Source organism: Gallinula chloropus (assembly GCF_964237585.1).
Source record: "Gallinula chloropus genome assembly, chromosome: 10".
Classification (NCBI taxonomy): domain Eukaryota; kingdom Metazoa; phylum Chordata; class Aves; order Gruiformes; family Rallidae; genus Gallinula; species Gallinula chloropus.
Genome location: NC_140095.1, coordinates 6,340,656 through 6,360,507, shown reverse-complemented (window position 1 = coordinate 6,360,507; position 19,852 = coordinate 6,340,656). Strand labels below are relative to the sequence as shown.

At 38.8% G+C, this 19,852-nt stretch overlaps 1 protein-coding gene across 1 annotated transcript in view; it reads left to right on the top strand.

Moving 5' to 3' along the window:
• The window catches only part of SLIT3 (slit guidance ligand 3), a gene marked incomplete at its 5' end in the record, with an annotated part of 502,705 nt that overhangs the window by 328,789 nt on the left and 154,064 nt on the right, over positions 1–19,852 (top strand). Inside the window, 2 exons of the mRNA XM_084268563.1 lie at positions 9,187–9,258; positions 15,247–15,318. Coding sequence (XP_084124689.1) covers positions 9,187–9,258; positions 15,247–15,318 — 144 coding nt within the window. The remainder of the gene's footprint in view (positions 1–9,186; positions 9,259–15,246; positions 15,319–19,852) is intronic.

Here is a 19,852-nt window from a genome sequence, read left to right as displayed (position 1 = left end):
TGGATTAGTTTCTGATTGTCTAGTGATGCACCAGGGCTGTGTAGTGGGAGAGCACGTGTATATAGGATCTTTTTAGTTGCAGAAACAGGAAAATTCTAAAATAGGGACTGTGGGGAAGGTAATCTCATGAATGCTGTTCAGAGAATTGGGTTGTATCTCGTCTTGCCAGTGGTTTTATTAATTGATTCTGGGCAAGTGACTTGCACAAACTTTGCATGGGTGGTCACTAGTGACGTAATTCTTGGTTTCTGGCTGACTCAGCTGAGATATTCAGAAGTGCTGAGGACTTACAGCTGCAGCAATAGGAGCTGTGCTTTGAATGTGTTGTGCTGTGCAACGCTAATTACTTTGAAAAGCCAAGTCCCAATCATCTGCAGACTTATAAATCAAACTCCAGAATCTAAAGTATATCCTTAGGTCTTGAAACTGATCTTCAAATTCAGACTGGTGCTTTTTCATATTAAGCTTGCTTTTATCAATGTTACTTAACCTTTACAATGCGCTCTGGTGAGATCAAGAGAAATATAATTGTATAAACTAAGATTAATGCTGGATAGGATGGATCTAAAGAAGCAATGAGGACCTTTTGTCTAAATGCTGATGTAATTGCTCCAGACAAAGTAGAGAGGCTGGCAGTCCCTTAAGGAAAAGTGCTGCTGAAGCACCCATATCTGGTGAGATAATAACCACAGCTTCCTGTCTGGCTTCTGAGCAGAGTAGGAGTAAAATAGGATGGCAGCCCTTCCACCACCATCTATGTTTGGCTGAAGGTCAGTTTTGAGTCACTTGTTCTATGTTGGTTTAGTTTGTTGTTGCCATTATGGACAGCTTAGTTGGTGACTGGTATGTTTGTAGGTATATGAGGCTTGCTTGCTTTTGGTGCAGAATTCCTATTATTGGGAAGAACGATAGAGTTGGAGCACTAAGGAAAATGTAATGCATTTAACTGTTGGTTTTCTCATGGTTCTGTCAAAATGAAAAACCAAAGCTGCTTTTCTGCAAGACAGTCGCTTTGAAATACAATGTTTGACTTGCACCACCTTCAGTTAATGCTTTTCTGTCAAATTTAATATTGAGATAATTGCGGTCATGAGAGCACCGCTGTGCTGGGCAGGGGTGCTGGATAGCAGAGACCTGGAGATAGACAAGTTTGTAGCTTTTGTTGCTCAAGTGATTCTCTTGGGAAGAAATCATCTTCTCTGTTCTTCAGTACCTGTAGGAGTGTGTGTTATAGGAGAGCTGGGACTCCTGTCAGGAAACTTAATGAAGCTTTTGTGATTTGAGGAAAGTGATCAACAAATTCTGGGCATCTAAATTACTGGTATGTTCAAAATCAATTTTCCACTGATTAAAATAAAATCTCAGAAAGGCTATTATAAGAAGATTAGCACTGGTAACTCTACTTATTGTTATAAAATTAATTCTTATATGAAATACAAATTAATTGTACCATTGCAGTTTCATATATATTAACAATTGGTTTTGAATTCCTCATCTTCTTAAAGGCAAGATGTGCATGGTTTGCTCAAGAATATAAGTGTAGAGAAACTATAAACTGTAGGGATAGAGAGAAGACAGTTCTGCATTTAACGTCATTCTACCTTCTAAAAGAAAATTATAATTATTCTCCCAGGCTTCCAGTAAATACTGTAGTTGAAGCCAGCACAGTATTTTTGAACACAGTAATAAATGTTCCATAATTGCCTCTGGTGGCAAGTTCTCTGGCTAGGGAATCAGGTTGGCTCCTGTAGTTAAATCATATAATATGATTTTCATTCAGTGCTGTAAACTCGCTCTGGACAGCTTCACATGTCAAATTTGACTACTATTTCCTGGATCTCACTAGGCACACTGTGTCATTCAGTCCTTGCAGTCAATATGAAAAAAAAAATGATTTCTAATGTCAGACCAAAAATACACAGAAAATCATCTATGAGAGCAAGACACAGAAATAATAAAGAAATAATAAATTAAATATTTTAGATTGAGAGCCAGCAGAGAAAATATAAATATATGAGAAATGTCAAGAATAAAGGTTTTTTCAATGCTGAGACAGATTAAGGAAAGCAGGAAGGCATGTTTCACAGTTTTAGAAACAAGCAGTAACAGAAGGGAGTTTCTGCTATAAGATCAAGGCTGGGTTTATTTCTTAGATCTCTAGTATTATTTGTGAAATTCAATGTAGCTATGTCATCCGTAGGCTTAGGAATATGTTTTTGTTTTGAGACATCTAGATTTCATACACACTATTTTCATTTTGACTGTATACCTTTTTTACCCTGTTCTCTCCTCTTTATATTTCTGATATTTCTATTAATAATGAAAAAAAAAAGTTATGTGCAGGTGAATTTTATGCAGGCAAGCTGTGGAGGGGCAAGTAACCTTACAAGGTTTGTAGGTTTTAGGTGGCTGATTTGTTTGTTTGTTTGGAATTTTTTTTTTGTGCATGTACTTTTTTTTTTTCTGAGATGTCACTTTTGCCCAGCAGGAACATAAATTTAGCCTTGTTAATAAAAATGAATGATATCAACAAAATGACATGTATCTGTATCTAATACAAATATCACTCAAAAAGCTCCTGTTTTGCCAAGCAAAATGAGGAGGTTGTAACATATAATGAGTTTACACGTCCTGGAAGTTGATTATGAAAATGTAGGAGGAATCACAGAAAATAAAATAGGGACCATAAAATCATAATTTGAAATAAAATATGCTAATCAGATTTTCTTTACTGCATGAGACACTAATTGTCTTTTGGCTTACATGTGTTCTTCTGTTTAGTTTCAAAAAAAAAATAGGTGAAGAACACAGGATTTAAGGAATGTTTATATTCAAGTTCTAGAATCTGTTTTCTTGACAAAATATTACAGGTGGCAGAACTTCAGCTACCAGAAAGCCATTTAATTTTCCTATTTATTTCTTGTGTTTTACGTTTTCCTTGTCAGTATTTGTAAATGTGTGCTTAAAATAGATGTACAGAATGCACAGAGCTCTTCACATTAACTTAATTACAGATTAAACAGTTAGTTTTTTCCTTTCTCTCTCTTTACTGCTTCCATTTCCAGTAAGTCTAAATTATCTTTCTGTTACAAGTTGACAAATGTAATGCAAATCAACTCAAAACCCTCAGATCCCTGAGCTCTACTCACTGAATTGTTAGAAAATGTTGGAAGTGATCTGTGCTGAAGTTTCTTGAAGTAATTGGAAGCCAATGGAGTTTGGGCAGGACCAACCTACTAAAGTACCAGTGAAACAGCAATGCAACTTGTCTTTCTGGAACCTGATGAAACAAGTAGTAAAGCAAATTTTGTGAGTCTGGTGTGTTAAAACCCATTTCTGTTTGTTTACAATTGTGAAATTGTCATGGTTTAGACAATGCTTTCCAGGAGGCACTGTAGAAACCATGTGTCTGCTTCAAGTTTCAGATAAAATAAAAACACCCCCCAAATGAACCCAATAAATAACATAAACTGTGCAGCACAGGTCTAAGGTTGAGTCAGCTTCTGAGCAGATTCTGTGTAGTTGATGTGAATGCAAGAACCTCATCTGCAATGTAGCACCTTGTGAACTGGGCTCCTTGGAACCTTCTGATCAGAAATTACTTGGTCTGACCTGGAATCAAGCCTGGCATCCATGCTTCTGCTCTTTGCTGTACCAAAACATCTCAGAAACACAAAACTCATCAATGCATGTGTGGTGGTTAAATGAAGTATGCAATTAGGCTGTTTTGCAGCAGTAGGGAGTTGGGAGTTGACCAACCTAATGTCTCTTTTTCCTGGGTTTCTGTGCACAGCCACATGCCTGTATACAGGTAAAATTCTTCCTGCAAACTCTGATCCCTACTCCATGTGACCCACTAAAGACCGCTGAGATGGGAAATTATCTGAATGGACACATTTGCTTTGCAAAATACCAGTCATTTCTCTGGTGTCTTCCTGTTTTTCTGTACCCTGTGTGAGGCAAAAGTAACATCCCACAACAGAGCTGGTGGATTCATCATGCAACTGCCGTTAAAAGTTCAGCTTTTACAAGCAGATACCTTAACCACCTGCTCAACTACAGAGTATTGTCAGCTCAGGCTGAATTCACTGTGTTATGCCAGAAAATCCAGTATCACTAGCACTACTTTCAGATGAACACCGTGCTATCAGGGAACATATCAAAACATCTGTTTTCATTCTGAAATATGTCTTCTGATGAGTAGAATTATCTGTGTAGCTTCCTAGGTAGATTATTTTGAAAAGTCACTTCACTCTTGACAGGATTTTGTCTATCGAAGATCTGCCCTTAGGTGAATAGTTAAGAAGTCCTTTTTAAACCTGTAGCAGGAGCTCAACAGCTAGACTGAAAATCACCACCAAACCTTGGAATAGGAAGGGAAACTCTAGTTGTCACCCTGTATTAATATAGGTGGACAGTTTACTGGCTCTCAGCTCTCCACTTCCTAAAGCAGACTCCATGAGAGGGATTTATAATACATATAATGAATTTTATTTGGATGTCGTTCAGGCACTGTGATGAAAGGCAGCAGTATAAAATTCTTGAAGAGCCATGCATGTTTAAGGTTTTTATAGTGGTGTGGTGCCCGATGTAGAGATTGAAAGTTTAGCTGCCTGTCAGAACAAGCAGCAAGCACAGGTACTTTAAACACTGAGTGTCCTGCCTTCACAAAGAACTTTGTTGTCTACTTGTCAGAGAACTGAGGGTTGAGAGATGGAGCTACAAAAAGGCTCATCTTTCGTGATGTAGGTCCATGAACTTTCAGAAGCAGCAGGACTGCAGGTGTTTCACTTCACAGCTTGCAAGGCAGTGCCCTGTGCAGTGCTGCAGTGTAAGGGGGGGGATAACTGTGCCTTCTGGGTTTTTTACTCGCAGAATAAGCCACGTGTTCTGACAGTGTAACTGCAGGGCAGGATTCCTACCTTCCCAGCAAGGGTGCCTCCCATCCATGGCTATCTTTGGGTAAATACTTCAGTGCAGCTCTTGGAACCTGTTGTGCATGGTAGGAATAAAGCTTTTATTTCAAATAAAGAGTCAAGAAAGGGATCAGGACAAGCATCAGATCTAGACCATATTTGTACTAAGAAGAACAGATAATAAGTATGATTTATTCCTCTTAAATAAGGAAAATATATCTGTGGAATTTTCTTCATCAGAGTCCAAAACGTCTGATAAGATATTTAAGTCCAAAATATGAGATAAATGTAAGATAATGGTCCAAGCAGCTTTTATAATCCAGTTGTTCTCACTCCTTGGCAAGGAGAGGCAGTCTCTTGATTGTTATGTGCTGTAGAGGTTTCCTCCTTCCTTCCTAATATAAATGTTGCTTCTCAGCCCTGGCCGTTATCGCTGTGAGGGAAACACATGCAGCTCATTCCCCCCAAACAGTCCTTAGCCAGTTCCCTGCAAATTCCTGCTCAAGGGGCAGGGGAAAAAGCGAGAGTTTTGCCCTTCCTAACGACCTTCAGACAGGTTGTGTGTATCCTGGTGGGGTGAGTGTGCTACAGCTTACTACTGCACACTGATCTGATCTTATGCTTTCTCTCTCTCAGAAACTGCTTTTGGTTATTGGCTGCCTGAGTGATGCAAGCCTGAAAGAGCCCTGGCACTGGGAGCAGAGCGACGTGATCCAGGGAGAAATCTGGCTCATTCGCTCACTTTCTGTGTCTCCCAGCAGGGAAGTTCATGACTGCCCAATGCAGAGGGACATTTCTGACATGTCTCAGGCAAGAGCTTGGTGGCACTGTTAATAGAGCATGGCTGTCTCATTTGTAGGCTCTATTCATCTGACAGCTAAGAATTACCAGTACTGATGCTTCACTCCCTCTCTCTTTTTCTTCAAGCTAGTGATTTGTCTATGTTATGGGTAGGTAAACTTGACAAAACATTACACATTAGCAGCTGAGACGGTGTTTGAAATGGGAAAATTGCTAGCAAACTGCTCCATTAGAGACCCAAATAACAAATTCTTTCTTTCTCTCAATGAGAGAGAGATAGTTAAGGCCCAAATTAATACGTCTGTCTCCCCCGTTCTGCATGGGGAATCACTCTTCAAGACAAATGGCTTAGTCACTCCTGAAAGTGTGAGCTAGCTCCAGCAAGGCTGCATTAGGCAGAGCTTTTATCCTTTGTGTCTTGCCATCCTGGGTGTGAGCAGCACAGGCGCCAGATGAGGAGATGATGAAAAGATTTGCACCTCAGTGAACTTTGAGATGGATTAGCATGGGAATTTGAGTGCTTATTCTTTACTCTGGGATCGCTTGTCATATTTAACTGCATAGCTTCATCCGGTTTGTTTTGTTGGGTTTTTGCTCTGATATGTTTACTCTCTGCTTTTATTGCTGCAAAGGCATTTAAAGAAAGTGGGAAGGAGGACTTTAGCCTGTCTAACATCGTGTTATAACAAGAAAAATGCATCTGAATCCACTGGGTCCTCACACTTTCCAATCTCTGGTAATATATTAGTGAAGAGAAAGGAAATTGTTCTTGTTCTTTGATGTTGTTGTCAAAGATTCTAAAATAAAGCTCTGAGAGGCAGATAGAGCATTGCTGCCTGTCAGAAGTGGGGAGATAGGCTTCACTTCATCTAAGCGATATAGCTGGCAGCAGGCGACATGGCACAGTGACAGGGGTAACTGAAAGGAGGAGCAAAAGCCCCTGAAGGGTTTGAAAACCACCAATTTATTTTATCAGTTTTGCAAAGTCTACTTGTAGAGGTTTTTTTAATGGATGTTATTATGAAGTTCCAGAGGAAAATCAAGGAAAACTTTGTTGAGTTGTAAGAAATCTTAATTGTGGGGAATATTAGTTCAGATGATCAAAATTTAGCCTCTTAGGACTGAGTCTCTTGTACAGAGTTCTCAAATGTGCTTATTTAATGCAGCAGTTAATGAAATGTTCCAAGTTCAGCTGCTTTTTGTGCCCAAGTTGGAACCCACCTCCAAACACACCCTGATGTGACTGCAGGATATGTATGTTGCTTCTCTGGTAGCATCTGCAAAATGTAAAGCACTGAGCATACCATTATGTGTAGCCTATAGTCTTTCATTTAGAAAGAGCCTCATACAATTAAACCATAAGGTGCTAAGGTGAAAATATAGCAGCAGATGACAACAGCCTTGTCCATCTATTTCTGTACAGGCCATCTGCTGCAAATTTTGTAAGAAAGGGTCAAGAATTCAGTACTGCTTCAGAAGGCAGCTCTCTGAAACAGCTCTGTGTTCCTCTCCACCTTTTCTAGAGCTTTCATTTTTTCTTATTACTTGGGATTTGTGGCTATTCAAATTCTAGAGATTTTTTGCCCTTTAGGGATAAAATTGCTCTGTCCATTTCCACCCTTGGGTCACTAAAATTCTTTTAGAAATGCAAGTGATTATAAAAAGGGGCCATGTTTCCCCAACCACTGTGTCTGAGTTTCCCTGTACTGTTTGCGCCAGTGTGCAGCATGTGTGAACCCCCAGTTTCCCTCCAGAAGGCAAGGGAATTGGACAGGCAGGCCCCTCTTTTGTTCCTAGAAGTGTCTGCACAGAAACACTTGGGAGGAGTTACACACCAAGCTGGCAAGCTGACAAAAAACCTTTATGGGAAGAGTATGTGTACTGCTAATTCTGGTGACAAACACCCAACAATAGTAGCGTGCTGAAGCTTACAGCAATTTGCATTTCACTGTGGACTTGCCAGAAATGAAGCACGTTATATTTAGACCAACTGGAAGGGAAATCTCAGACACTAATTCAAATCACAAAACAAGGAATAGAATTAACTCTGATCACAACCATTAAAATAGACCTCTGCAGAAATAAAAGAATGGATGCACGCTGACTGTACAAGTTGGCTGTGTAAGAATCACAATATTCATGATTAAACAGCTTCTTAGAGCATAACTGAGCTGGCAAAATATCTTATTTTTCAAGGGGATTTTTCTTTTGTCTATTGAAAGCATGGAGCAACAGAAGGGTAAGCTGTTCAGTAGCGGGTTGATGGGCCTTACATGTTTTCTCTACATTATTCCCAAGTCCTTTAAAAAACATGATTTACTTTTCCTTGCATCTCACTTTATCTCAGTTCCTCATTTTAAATTTTTTTCTCCCCTCTGCATTGCTGCAGCAGCTCTAAATGACTAGAGTGATTCATTCCATCATTCCAGTATGTTTTTGTGTTTCAATTCTAAACCACTTCCCACCACAGATTTTTGCTATTGAAACTGTTTCTTTTTATGACACTTTTGGAAAAAATACATAACATTTGAATAATAAGTTAGAGCTGGGTAAAATGCAATTCTGCTTTGAGTTCCAATTCTGACTGTACAATTTTAGCTGCTATGGCCATTTGAATTTGTATGGGGATCCACTTCTATATTTCTAATGGAGATGAATATTTAGGGTTCATCTAAGAAGGTGACAATCCTTTTAGCAGGAATTTGGGGAACTTGCTGACAAATATTTGAAAATACTTCAGGAAGGAACAAAAATTAATCTCAGTGGTTACTGTATGTGGTATCTTAAAGCTTCTTACATTTTATGTTATTGATATGTGCATTTATGATACTTCATAAAGAGTACTACTTTTTAACCAAATCTCAGAAATGAAAACAAGTCTGAACTGTATTTCAGAACACCTTCAGTATTTTTTAGTTAGAATAGGAAGATGCAGCCCTGTTTTGCTCTGCTTTACCATAGACTCTCCTCCTCCCCCTTGAAAATCCGGATTCGTAGTGCAATGAATTCCATTTTGGCTTTCAGCATCTTCCCACAGTTCGATGCTCCTGAGTTACTCTGATAGTATTATTAATCTGTTCATTATAGGCATAGCTTTTAGGTTGTATATCTACGTTCTATTTACAACAGCTAGTCAAGGAAAGCATCTGTGTTTTCTACATTAAGTTTGATTAAGTAGTAAGAAAAATATGCTTACTATTTTTTATTAATCCCATGTGCTTTAAAAGTACAATTTCTAGGCCCTGTGACTTTTGTCTATATAGATTTAGTGTAATCAATGAGATTATTTTTTTCTAAGTTATTTTCTCAATTTTTTCTCCGTTTAGTGGCTTTCAAAAGAGAAAGTCTGTCTCACATAAAAACTCTATACAAATGTTTTATATTTATATAGAAATCTGCTATCATGTTTAATGTTATTCCTGTCCTGTAATTGTGTAGTTAACGTGTATATTACTTTGTTTGTTTTCAGACGTTTGGAACAAAACCTCATCAAAATCATCCCCCCTGGAGCTTTTACCCAGTACAAGAAGCTTAAGAGAATGTAAGTTTTAATAAGACCAACATGCAAGAGCAATCCTGAATCTTCTAGCTTGAAGTTCAGTATCTTTATTTTAGAAATGTATTGGCAATTTCCATGTCAAAATCTCTGGTGATTGCACAAATAATCTCTTCAAAGTGTAAGCAACAATGGAATTTGGTTCAGGATGCCTAGCCGTGCATGAAATCCTTAATAATGCTTAATTTCACTTCCTTTTATAAATGATGCGAGCTAATTAGTTGTTACTCTGTTTGAACTTTGAACAAATCCGCTTCCTCAGAAAAGATTTTAAACTCTCTGTTTTTCCTCTCATTCATTCTGGTATCTGTTTGCATCATGTCAGTTTAGTTGACCCCAGTTATAGCAGGAGTGCATGTTCTTGCAGTAGTCAGGATATGCTTTTGCAGTGCATTCAGTGTCCTGATGTTGAAATGGTTTGACTGTTTTCAAGAAAACAAAGAAACCTGCTGGAGCTTTTTTTCTGTTTCTTAATCACTAGTGGATACACAGACAATTCTTTTCTTATTAGCTCTTGTGTTTTCTCTTTGGTTTAAAAAGTTGTTGTGATTTGTAGCTGGTAATCTGGGCATTTCCCCTGGTTGGTCAGTCTCTTCCTTTTTAAGTGGTATGTAAAAGATGTGACAGTAGTACAATGACAGAGACGGTACAATGAGTTACTCCTGCTTCACCATAGTATCAATATGTTGATGGGTACCACTGGTACAATAACTTCCACAGGCCATTCAGGTTTTGTAGCTCAGTGCTAAGACAGTGAAAAATGTGCCTTTGCAGTTCTTGTTTGCTGGTGTGAACAATACTTAATGGAATTAAGAAACTGTCAGATCGTTTCACAAGAAGACACTGGCTTACCAGATAACTAATGCTTTTGGAACCAGAAGACAGCTTGTGCTGTGCCTTTGGATTTGAGGGCAAAATTACTGTGTTTGCCAGTCCAAACTTACCAAGTTCCTAGAGCTGAAGAGCTGTAAATATGGATCTTAATATTTAACAAGCTAAATCATCAATCTTCTTGACTCTCTATTCTTCTGTCTTACTTTCAATATAGCTGTATGTATTTTTAAAGAAGCACTGTATTAGATAGCAAGACGGTAATTTCAGTGAAAAATGATGGATTCCTTTTCAGTGACCTAACTTGTAACTTTTTAATTATTAAAGTCATACTTACTTCTTTCTGAGGTATGACTACTTTTAGATTTGGCAATGTTTTACTGTCCTTTCATTTTTCATGATTGGTGAGCTCTAGTTTTATGGGAGTTGACCGAAAACTGTTTTTTAACTTTACTAGCTGCTCAACCCAATGCTGCAACACTTACTATGTGAAATGATTCATGTTAGAATTCCACGTCAAACTTCTATTAGCGAGTTGTGTGAGCAGATTTCTGGAGTGTAATTGGGATACTCATTGAGATGGGAATTCATGGTTACATAGTAAGATATTGTGCAAGATGGTCTGTATCAAAGCTTAGTTAATGTGGCAGCCTTGTGAGGAAGAACTTGGGACAGGGCTGCAGAATGTCCCATAACAAACGTGAGGTTTTGCAGTTTGTTTGTTGACCTGACTGCTGTATAGTGAGGCTCAAAATTGGGCATCTCTGATGTTACATGAAGTTTAACTGAGGACATGCATTCCATTATTTGACGAGACGATTCGCTTTGTTTTTTCAGAGTGCAAGAATCTCCATGTTTTTAACACAAAAAATATGCTCTAGTCAAAAGTTTACCTCTTAAAACAAAACAATTATCCATCTTTATCCTATAGAGGAAAGACATAGTCAGTATCACTGAAGTCCTCAACAGTTTTTAATTTCTGTTACTTTGAATTCAAGGACCAGTGCAATGGCATGAAGATTATTGATTTAATAATACCCACAGTATGAATGAAGAAAAAAATGCCTATGTGATATTATATTAATAAGCTTATTGAAATTAATACTTTTTAGAGGGTAGTTTTAGCATAAAATTACTAATTTTACTGTCTTTTTCTCTTTATGGCGAATAAACATTCGAGAACGTTGGAGAAAGGACTCCTCACTTGCAATACTCTCAGTATTTTGAATGTTTATTGATTATTTCCTGAAAGATTATTCAGTTTCCTTGTCTTAAATAATTGGATAACTGAGATTAACTATTAGGTCGGAGCTAATTGTCCAAGATAATCTTTATATAACTTGATATTAATAGTTCAAGATGATATCAGATTATATTAATTCAAGTGTTATATTTGCATCTAGCTGAAGTTAACTATTTAGAATGTGTCTTTAATAGCTTTCAGGATGGGAGAGTTATTTTGGTGATTGGGTTTTAGCAAAGGAGCTGAAATTTTTTGTTTCTTGGACTTCATCATAATTGCCCACATCTTCTCACACAATGAATTGCATGAAGGTAACTGTATCTGTCTCAGGAGGATGATTTGGCACCTGTAGGATTCAAATATGCAGCTGAATTACACAGTCATGGGTGATGGCTCACTTGATTTTTGGGGTGAATGTAACAGGTCCTAGTTGGGTGCTCAATTATTCAAGGCCCTTGAAGAGGCTTGAGGGGTTTGAAGGAGGAACCATCCCATCTCTAGAGATAGAAGTTGTTGTCATTATTGCATGAAGTATCCAAGCCCAGCTGTGCCATTTTGAATTAATTTACATAGCAGTAGTGCTTGTACCACAGCTCTGTCACTCCTACCCTGCAAGTTCCAAAGTTTATGCTATTATGTCCTGTTTCGTCTTTGCTTTTCTGAGGCTTTTAATTAACAAGTTTCTAGCACAATTATGAGCCAAGTACATAGAGCCACTTTGATAGATGTGGTTGTACCTCTCTAGTTCTGATGCTTGTAGTTGTATTTCTTATTGCCAAATTAATGTTACCATATATATTAGCTGAAAACACATTGAGATTTCACAGCCTTCCCAGTAGCTGTGTTTTGCTAAGTAGCTTCTAAAAACTGAACCATATATGATATGGATTTTTGCTGAGTAGTCTTGTCAAATGAGAATAGTTCATTTTACATGTTGGAGATAATCGAGTAATCTGTTTCTAATAATGTTAGTCGACAAAGAGAATATTCATCCAGTGCTATTAATAGTTTTGCACTTGGCTGCATCTAAAAATAAATCTGTTTTGTTTCAAACCCTTTTACAGTAAAGACATTTAAGCCATACAGTCATATGTTATACAGTGACTCACAGGGTATCCTTGCTCCCCTGTTGCAAAGACAAAAAGAATTTATGTCCCTAAGTTGTAACTGAGTGCAGTCACCCTCCGAGGTGTGTTAAACTACCTTTAAAGATCATCTCTGTGATGCTGTCAGAGGTGTGGGGAGACTAGAATGAGGTGATTAATCTATTCCTATTCCCTGCCTGGGTGGAATCTTGGTAAGCTTATTACAGTTCCAGCTAAAGAGCTACACTTCCACTGAGTGACTCAAAGATATCCAAAACAATGAATATGAACCTTATGTGATCCCAATTGCCCTAATCGTTCAGGTTAAAAAACCCTGTATCTCTTTGTCTTGATGTAAATCAGGCAGAGAATTGGATGATCTTGCCAAAGCAAACCAAAAGAAGGGAAAGAAAGCGCAAGGACATAAGGAAATCACTTTTCCTCGATCAAGTCAGAAGGAGATGGAGCCTCTTTATCCAACAATAGTGGAGCTTGAGCTCTAATGGAAAGGAAATAATGTGTCTAATTATCTTCTAATGCTGATTGTAGTGCATCTGCATGAACTGAGTGTCATCATCTAGCATGGCATTTATGCACGTTCAGGCACCATTAGTTATACACTCATTAGAGTCTGGACATGGGGAGAGAGAAAGGATAGAAATTATTCTGTGTTTCTGTGTTCAAATGTAGCTGAAGTTCAAATAGTGCTGAAGTACTTGTTTCAAAAATGAGGTGCCCCTTTTCAGATGGTTTTCATTGCTCAGCAAACTCATGATATCATGTCTTTGTAATAGGTTTTAGTATGTTCCTTGGTAAATGGATAGCATAGATTCACATCAGACTTCTGCTTACGTAAGAATTATTAGATAAAAAGCAGCAAATGCTACCAGGCAGTCTAAGCAAGTTTCACAAAAGCAAATAGATAAAAATAATCCTGCTTTCATTGTCACAAATTTGGCTTCTGTGAAATGAGCTGAAGAATCAGAAACCTTCACCGAATGCTGTCCTTGTAGGCAGGATGTTACAATAGAAAACCCTGGGAGATAGAAGAGCTGTTGTTTCACGAGCCTTGAAAAAGAACCAAATAAAATCCCACTGGGTGTAGCTAGATTTGAAAACAGAGAACTTCACTCAGATTTTAACCAATAGAATATGTAGCTCAAAACATCTAGAGAATGGAAACCCATCTTACTTTCTGATTCCTAAGTTCTCGTTAAAGTGACAGTAGAGTCTGACTGGGATCCTTAGCATGTGCCCCAGAAGAAGTAATGGTGAAGGTGTACATGAAATACCAGAAGCTGGAGTTCCAGGTATCAGTGAAACACGTTTGATAGTACTGATGCAAGCTGATACCAACTGTCAGTGAGTGCAACGAGGTGGCTGGAAGTTATGCCTGTAGCTAAGCACCTGGTTGAACTGATTTGCACAAAGTTTGGATTGCAGTGGCAGTCATGGCAAGGCACCCAGTTCTGTGTGTCTGGGTCCCAAGTGGAGTAAATTTGGCTCCATGTATAAAGACATTTGACATAGTCTGTATTTGTCCTTGTGTACTTCATTATGGTTAAAATTGAAGGGCATTTTCTAAACCAGGAACACACTTTTTCCCTTGAAAATGACAGCAGGCTGTAACTGAATTCCACTCACATAGCTGAGGTGGAGGAATCTTGCTGGGGCTCCCTGACAGGGTCAGCAACATGCTGGGTGTTCCCCACAATGCTTCTGGCTTCAAAGGTCCACGATTTCCATTTAGATGCTTGAAGACTTTCCCCAGAGCCTGCAAACTGTGCTGTGCTGTGTTGATCCCCATCTCGCCTGCCTCACCAGATCAAGTTCACTGTAGAATTTTGCTCTGCTTGTTTCCTCTAAAACCGAACGTGGCTGGTGCAGTGTGGAACTCCTCCGTGACACTGGTGTCTGCTTTGGCAATGGGGGCTGAGCAGTCTGTTTCCCACCCCGTTTCTCATTGGAGGTGGTGTGGGAAAAGTCTTATCTCAGAAGAATTTTATCATCCTAAGTATTATTGATATTGTTTCATGCAAATGGAGACTAACAGCTGATTTTTCCTAGGGTTTGATGGGAATTTTTTTCAAGTCTAACACATATTTCTGGTGTTTATGGATAAGTTCATCTTTACATCTCGTTTATCACGAAGATTCCCTTTCTTAGACAAACACAGCTTTGCTGCCCCAGAAGCCATTCCTCTGGTGCCTACACCATGCTGACACCATTAATCCCACTGCCTTCCTTAATGCATGTCCTGCCAGCTCTTTCCAGCTACCTTGGAACCTCTCCTCCCCTTATCTATCATTTCACTTAGAATCAAAATATGATCCTCTGCACTGTTACAAAGCTGGCCTTTGATGCCTGCATTTAAATGTTCAGACAACAGTTTTGCTTGGTCACAGTCTGCTCCTCATGCTTGAGGGCCACCCCACAGAGTCACAATGCTATCTCCAATATTAATAGTTCTTAAGATGGTTTTATAAACAGCTTTTATCCAATGGGCTACCTCACTGTTGTTCTGTAGAGCTCTTCATAAAACTCCTTATGTCACTGCCCATAAAATGAAAGATCTTATTAATAGGGAAGCTGATGATTTGGTGAGGCTATTGCCTGTTGTACTGACTGATGTTTTCTGATAATTCCTGGAGTTTGCCAATCTGTGTCCTCACATAGCTCATAATTTTTGTGAGGTAATATGAGCTTTTAGTTCTGCTTTTGTATCAAGTATATTCTTCCAATAAACTGCAGCTAAAATAGTTTCATCAAATTCCTGCTTACAAATAATTTTTTAATCCTTTCTTCTCTTTACAGAGACATCAGCAAGAATCAAATAACTGACATTGCACCTGATTCATTCAAAGGCTTGAAATCTCTCATTTCATTGTAAGTAGAAAATAGAACTGAATGGGCATTTGGGGAGAGCTTGCATGTAAGAGAAATAAAACCGATAATGTGCTGTCTGGGAGAACTTATGTTCCTGTGTGCAGTTGCCAGCTTGCGTGAAGCATCTAATCTTTCCTAAGTGAAAAATTGGTCATGAAGGTTAGAAGGAGAAACTGTTTACACATCTCTAGTAAGATCTTTTATAGATGAACACCCCCAAGGTTAGTGACTTATTCACTTCTTCAAAGCCAGCGCATTAGTTGATCTACTGTACATGTGCACCTGCAGGCAAAATTGTGCCCCCCAATTCATCATGGCACACAAACCCTTCATCATAGCTAAGGCGTTGTTCAGTGGTGGTAATTGGGGAGGGGCTAGGGGAAATACTTTCATACTGAATTTTTCTTCTGGTTTAAAGAACTGAGATTACACTCTCTTGTGAATTTTTTGGATTGTTTGATTTTTGGATGTTTTTTTCAAACCAGTCAGGGAAGAACTCTTAAGAAAATGTTTATATTTCTTAGCTGTAATTACTACTTTATTAAGCTGGAAGGGGACTAAAATATGCCTTCATACAGAAGATAAAACGAAGGTAGGAACTCTTGACAGCCATTTGTTTCTCTCTATAGAACACAGAAACTGTTTTAGCACCAAGCTGAATATAATGCAGCTATATTTCAACGTAGCTACCCAGAGCAATACTAAAACAGCGGAGCTTTTAATGGGTAAAAAGAGCAATACAAGGTCAGAAGCTGCATATAGAGAGTGAACTAGAATTGAGTGCTAGAAGGAGCCCCAGATTGGGATAAGAGGGTAAGCTCAACTGGAATGATACTGTGTTAATTTTAAAGACAGTTTTAAAACATTTAGCACAGTAATGTTCATATAAGAGTTTGATTTTTAAGACTGTGGTTCTTTCTAAAAGCTTACATATTTTATTCTCTGAATACTGGATAGTTCTAACAACCTATATGACTTGTTGACAAATGCTAATGTTAGAAGGCACTGAACTTATACATTGCAGTAAACTTCTGAGCCAGAGTGCAGAAGGACGAGCCTTTTTTTGTGCCCTGAATCCAACTGGGAGAATGCCAGAAGTATAAAGTGTTGCTAGCCTTTGCTGAGCAGTTAGGGCAGTGTTAATCAACATGCTGTGGGAATGGTCAAATTCCTCAGTGCTCTCTGGAAACGATTCAGTAAGAGAATGACGTTTACTGAACACTACAGTTCTGGCCTAGTATGAAACTACTGCTGATGCTGCCGTGCTACAGCTTTCTGGTCTTGGCAAACCTCCTGCCTCGGAGCAAGCTGGACAGGCAGGACATTTCTACTGGGATTGTCTTCCCAACTCAGAAGTTACTCAGCTTGAGCTGTAGCTAATTCAAATGCGCCAAGGTGGCCTCAGGAGTGGGACAGAACACACATGTTGGGGCTGGACTAGATGAGCTTTAAAGGTCCCTTCCAACCTAATGTGCATTCTGTGACATCAGAGTGGAGAGGGGTAAGAAGAATATAAACTGGGTGGAAATTGATAGTGAAATCACGTACAGAAGGAAGTGAAATAACTGCGTATTCTCTACCTAGTAATCCAAAATGATATTTTAACCAAATTTTAAGTGTTTTTATATCCAAGTGGGTAAAATAGTGCTTAAGTTAATGCCAGGAGGTTACAAGGGGGAAGAGAGAGCAGAGAGATGAGAGGCAGCACAGAAAGGGTTTTAGTAAAGGAACTACCTCTGAGCAGACTTTCCCTTCTCTGGTGTCTGAGTTTCCTTCTACCACAGCCACACAAGGCTGTTGTAACACACTCTGACTCTTCTGTCTTTGGCAGACTGGTTTCTAGGACAGCATAACTCCAACCTTGAAATTGTCAGCCTCTTCTGGGTTCAGTCATCCATTGTGCTTGGCTTCTACTTACTTTCAAAAGGTTTTATTCTTGCTGTTCATTTCAAGTAGATCTTAGAAATGTTTTCCCTATGGCTGATAGGCAGGGGTTGGTTCCCTGATCTTTCATGACCTGTCACCCAGACATCTGGCTGATTGTTCTCTCCTGGTCACTTCTGTAGTTGGTTCGTTATGGAGCAAGATTATCTGCTGTTCTGCAGAATATGGGTTTCTCTAAAGAAACCTTCCCCAAGTTTCTACTTCTGAGAAGTAGATGATCTCCTTTCATCTGATCTCTGCTGTAGCCACCATTCCAGTTCTGTGAGCTGCAGAAAGACAAGTGCAAGAGAAGATGACTTCTTTGAAGTGCTGGCTCTCCCAATGAAACCACCAAAGGGGAAAGAACAAGGAAGTAGGAATGAAGTAAGACAGTTTGCCTACTAGTGTTTTCTCTTTTAAGTGGCTCCATCTTTTTTGGTGCCTGAGGCCCCAATAAGTTGTCAGCTGCATGCCCTGAAGGAAGGCTGCTCTGCGTACAATGCTTCGGCTCAGCTGAGAGGAACTTCTATTTTCCATATATGTAAGTCAAATGTGATTGGCAGCATACATTTTAATGAGACACCGGTGAGGTTTAATCCATGCACAGAGCAGCTGGACTCTTCAGCTAGCTGAGTTAAAACAAGAATAAAGGAGGGGAAAATATTAATGTGCAAATCAAAGTAAGCAACTTTGTTTCCATTAAAAATGAAGTACTTCTGTACTGTCTAAAACCCTTGCTTGCTTTTCTCCTGCTTTATTCCCATTTTCTGCTCCTCCCTTTACTCCCTGCTTGCATGCAATTGCCGTGCTCCCTATGGGTCCAGGAGAGTGAAAGTGCTTATCTGGAAGCCAGCCAACATTGTTAGGCTAGGTGGCTAATGGAGGCCTATATATAGTGGGTTGCTACTCTGCTTAATTCTGAAGTTAACTTGGGTTAGTGTTTCCAGGCAGAAATGTTCCTCAGTGCACTCTGCCTATGGTAGTTATGTAGAGATGAAGGGAAAAAATGGTGTATTATTGTTTTCAAAACACAGGATTGTTTATTATAGAAGCATTTTCCTCTAAAATATATAAACCTTAAGTCTTTCAAAAGTGCTCAGCAATCCATATGCTAGCAGCTGGTCATAAGCTTTTATTTTAAATCCATGTATTTTCTCTAACAAGAAATCTGCCTATGGGAGTCAAACAGCTCACAAAATCTTAACGCTTTTAACTAAGCCATGCCTACCTTCAGTTCTCTCTGCATTTAGCAAAAACAAGGCAAGTTTTTTCTTGTTGAACTCCAGACTTCTCCATTCCCCAAATACAGGGGGGAAAAAATGTTTTCTCCATGCCTGGGATTTTGTTCCCTATTCATATAATGACTGTGTGGGAAAATACTTGGGCATGTGCATAACCTTTTTTCCCCTGGTTGTGACATCAATTAAGTAACCAGAATCATTCTTTAAGATCCAGCTTCTGGTTTTGAACAAACAAGGTTGTGGAGAGTTTGCTGTAAAGCTGCTGTGGAGACTGGAGAGCTTTGTGGAACAAGGCCTGAGAACAAGGGTCTTTAGTCTGAAAGATGCTGGTGTGGGATTTTAGAGGAACACATTATGTTGCATAACTTTGGTGATAGCTGTATGGCCAAATAAATTGTATGTCTATAGCAAAGTCTTCCCTCTTGAAAAAGTGGCATTGTTTCTCTGAAAGAGATGATGCCAGGATGTATACACTGCAGGCAGTGCAATGTAGCGATACTGCTGTTAGTTAGGACCATATGATGTATCCAAGATAGAAACAAATAACTAGAATGATTTGAAACACAATAAGCAGCACAGATGTCAGCAAGCCATGGTAATGTAGCCATGGCTTTTGTGTTGGAGGGATTAGTCTTGCCATCCAATACTTCCTTCCATATAAACATGAGCAAATAGTACCATTGTGTTGGGAAGAGTGTCAGAATTGTTGGATTGCAAAAGGATGTGTTAATTCTAAATAGAAGTTTGAGAACAGCTCCATTTGTAGTGCACTGTGTTTGCACTTCACTGCTGGAATTGCACTTTGCTAGAGTTGGAATGGTTAATAGCACAGAACGTGGGGTCTAAGCTATGAGTAGTTTCACGTTTCAAGATTGCTGCTTGCACTTTCTGAAGTAAATTAATTTTGCATTTAATCAACTCAAAATCTGTCTGATATCATGGAGAGGATTCTATCAGCATTTGGTTATTGTTAATAGTATCAAAGATAAATGTTATACTTAGGGTCACTAAACTTCCCACAAACATAGGTTTGGAAGAGACCATATCCAGACTGTCTGGGGACATTTTATGAGATATGACAAAATAGTCTAAGCCTTCAGTGTGTTAAACAGAATGAGGAAATTTTAGATGGGAGAATTCCTTTGCTTTTGTTCATATGCTGAATTAAGCTAGTGAACAATTTAAAAGCTTAGATCAGCCTCAGCACAAAGACAAGAGACAGCTTAGACTTTGACATAGCAGTCCCATTTAGACCATCATCTCCTGGGTGATGATGTATGTGGTGTTCATTCATGTTGATTTGAAATCTGCAATAAAACACTGTCTATTGCAATAACTGCCAAACTTATTTTAAGGTAACAAATTACTTG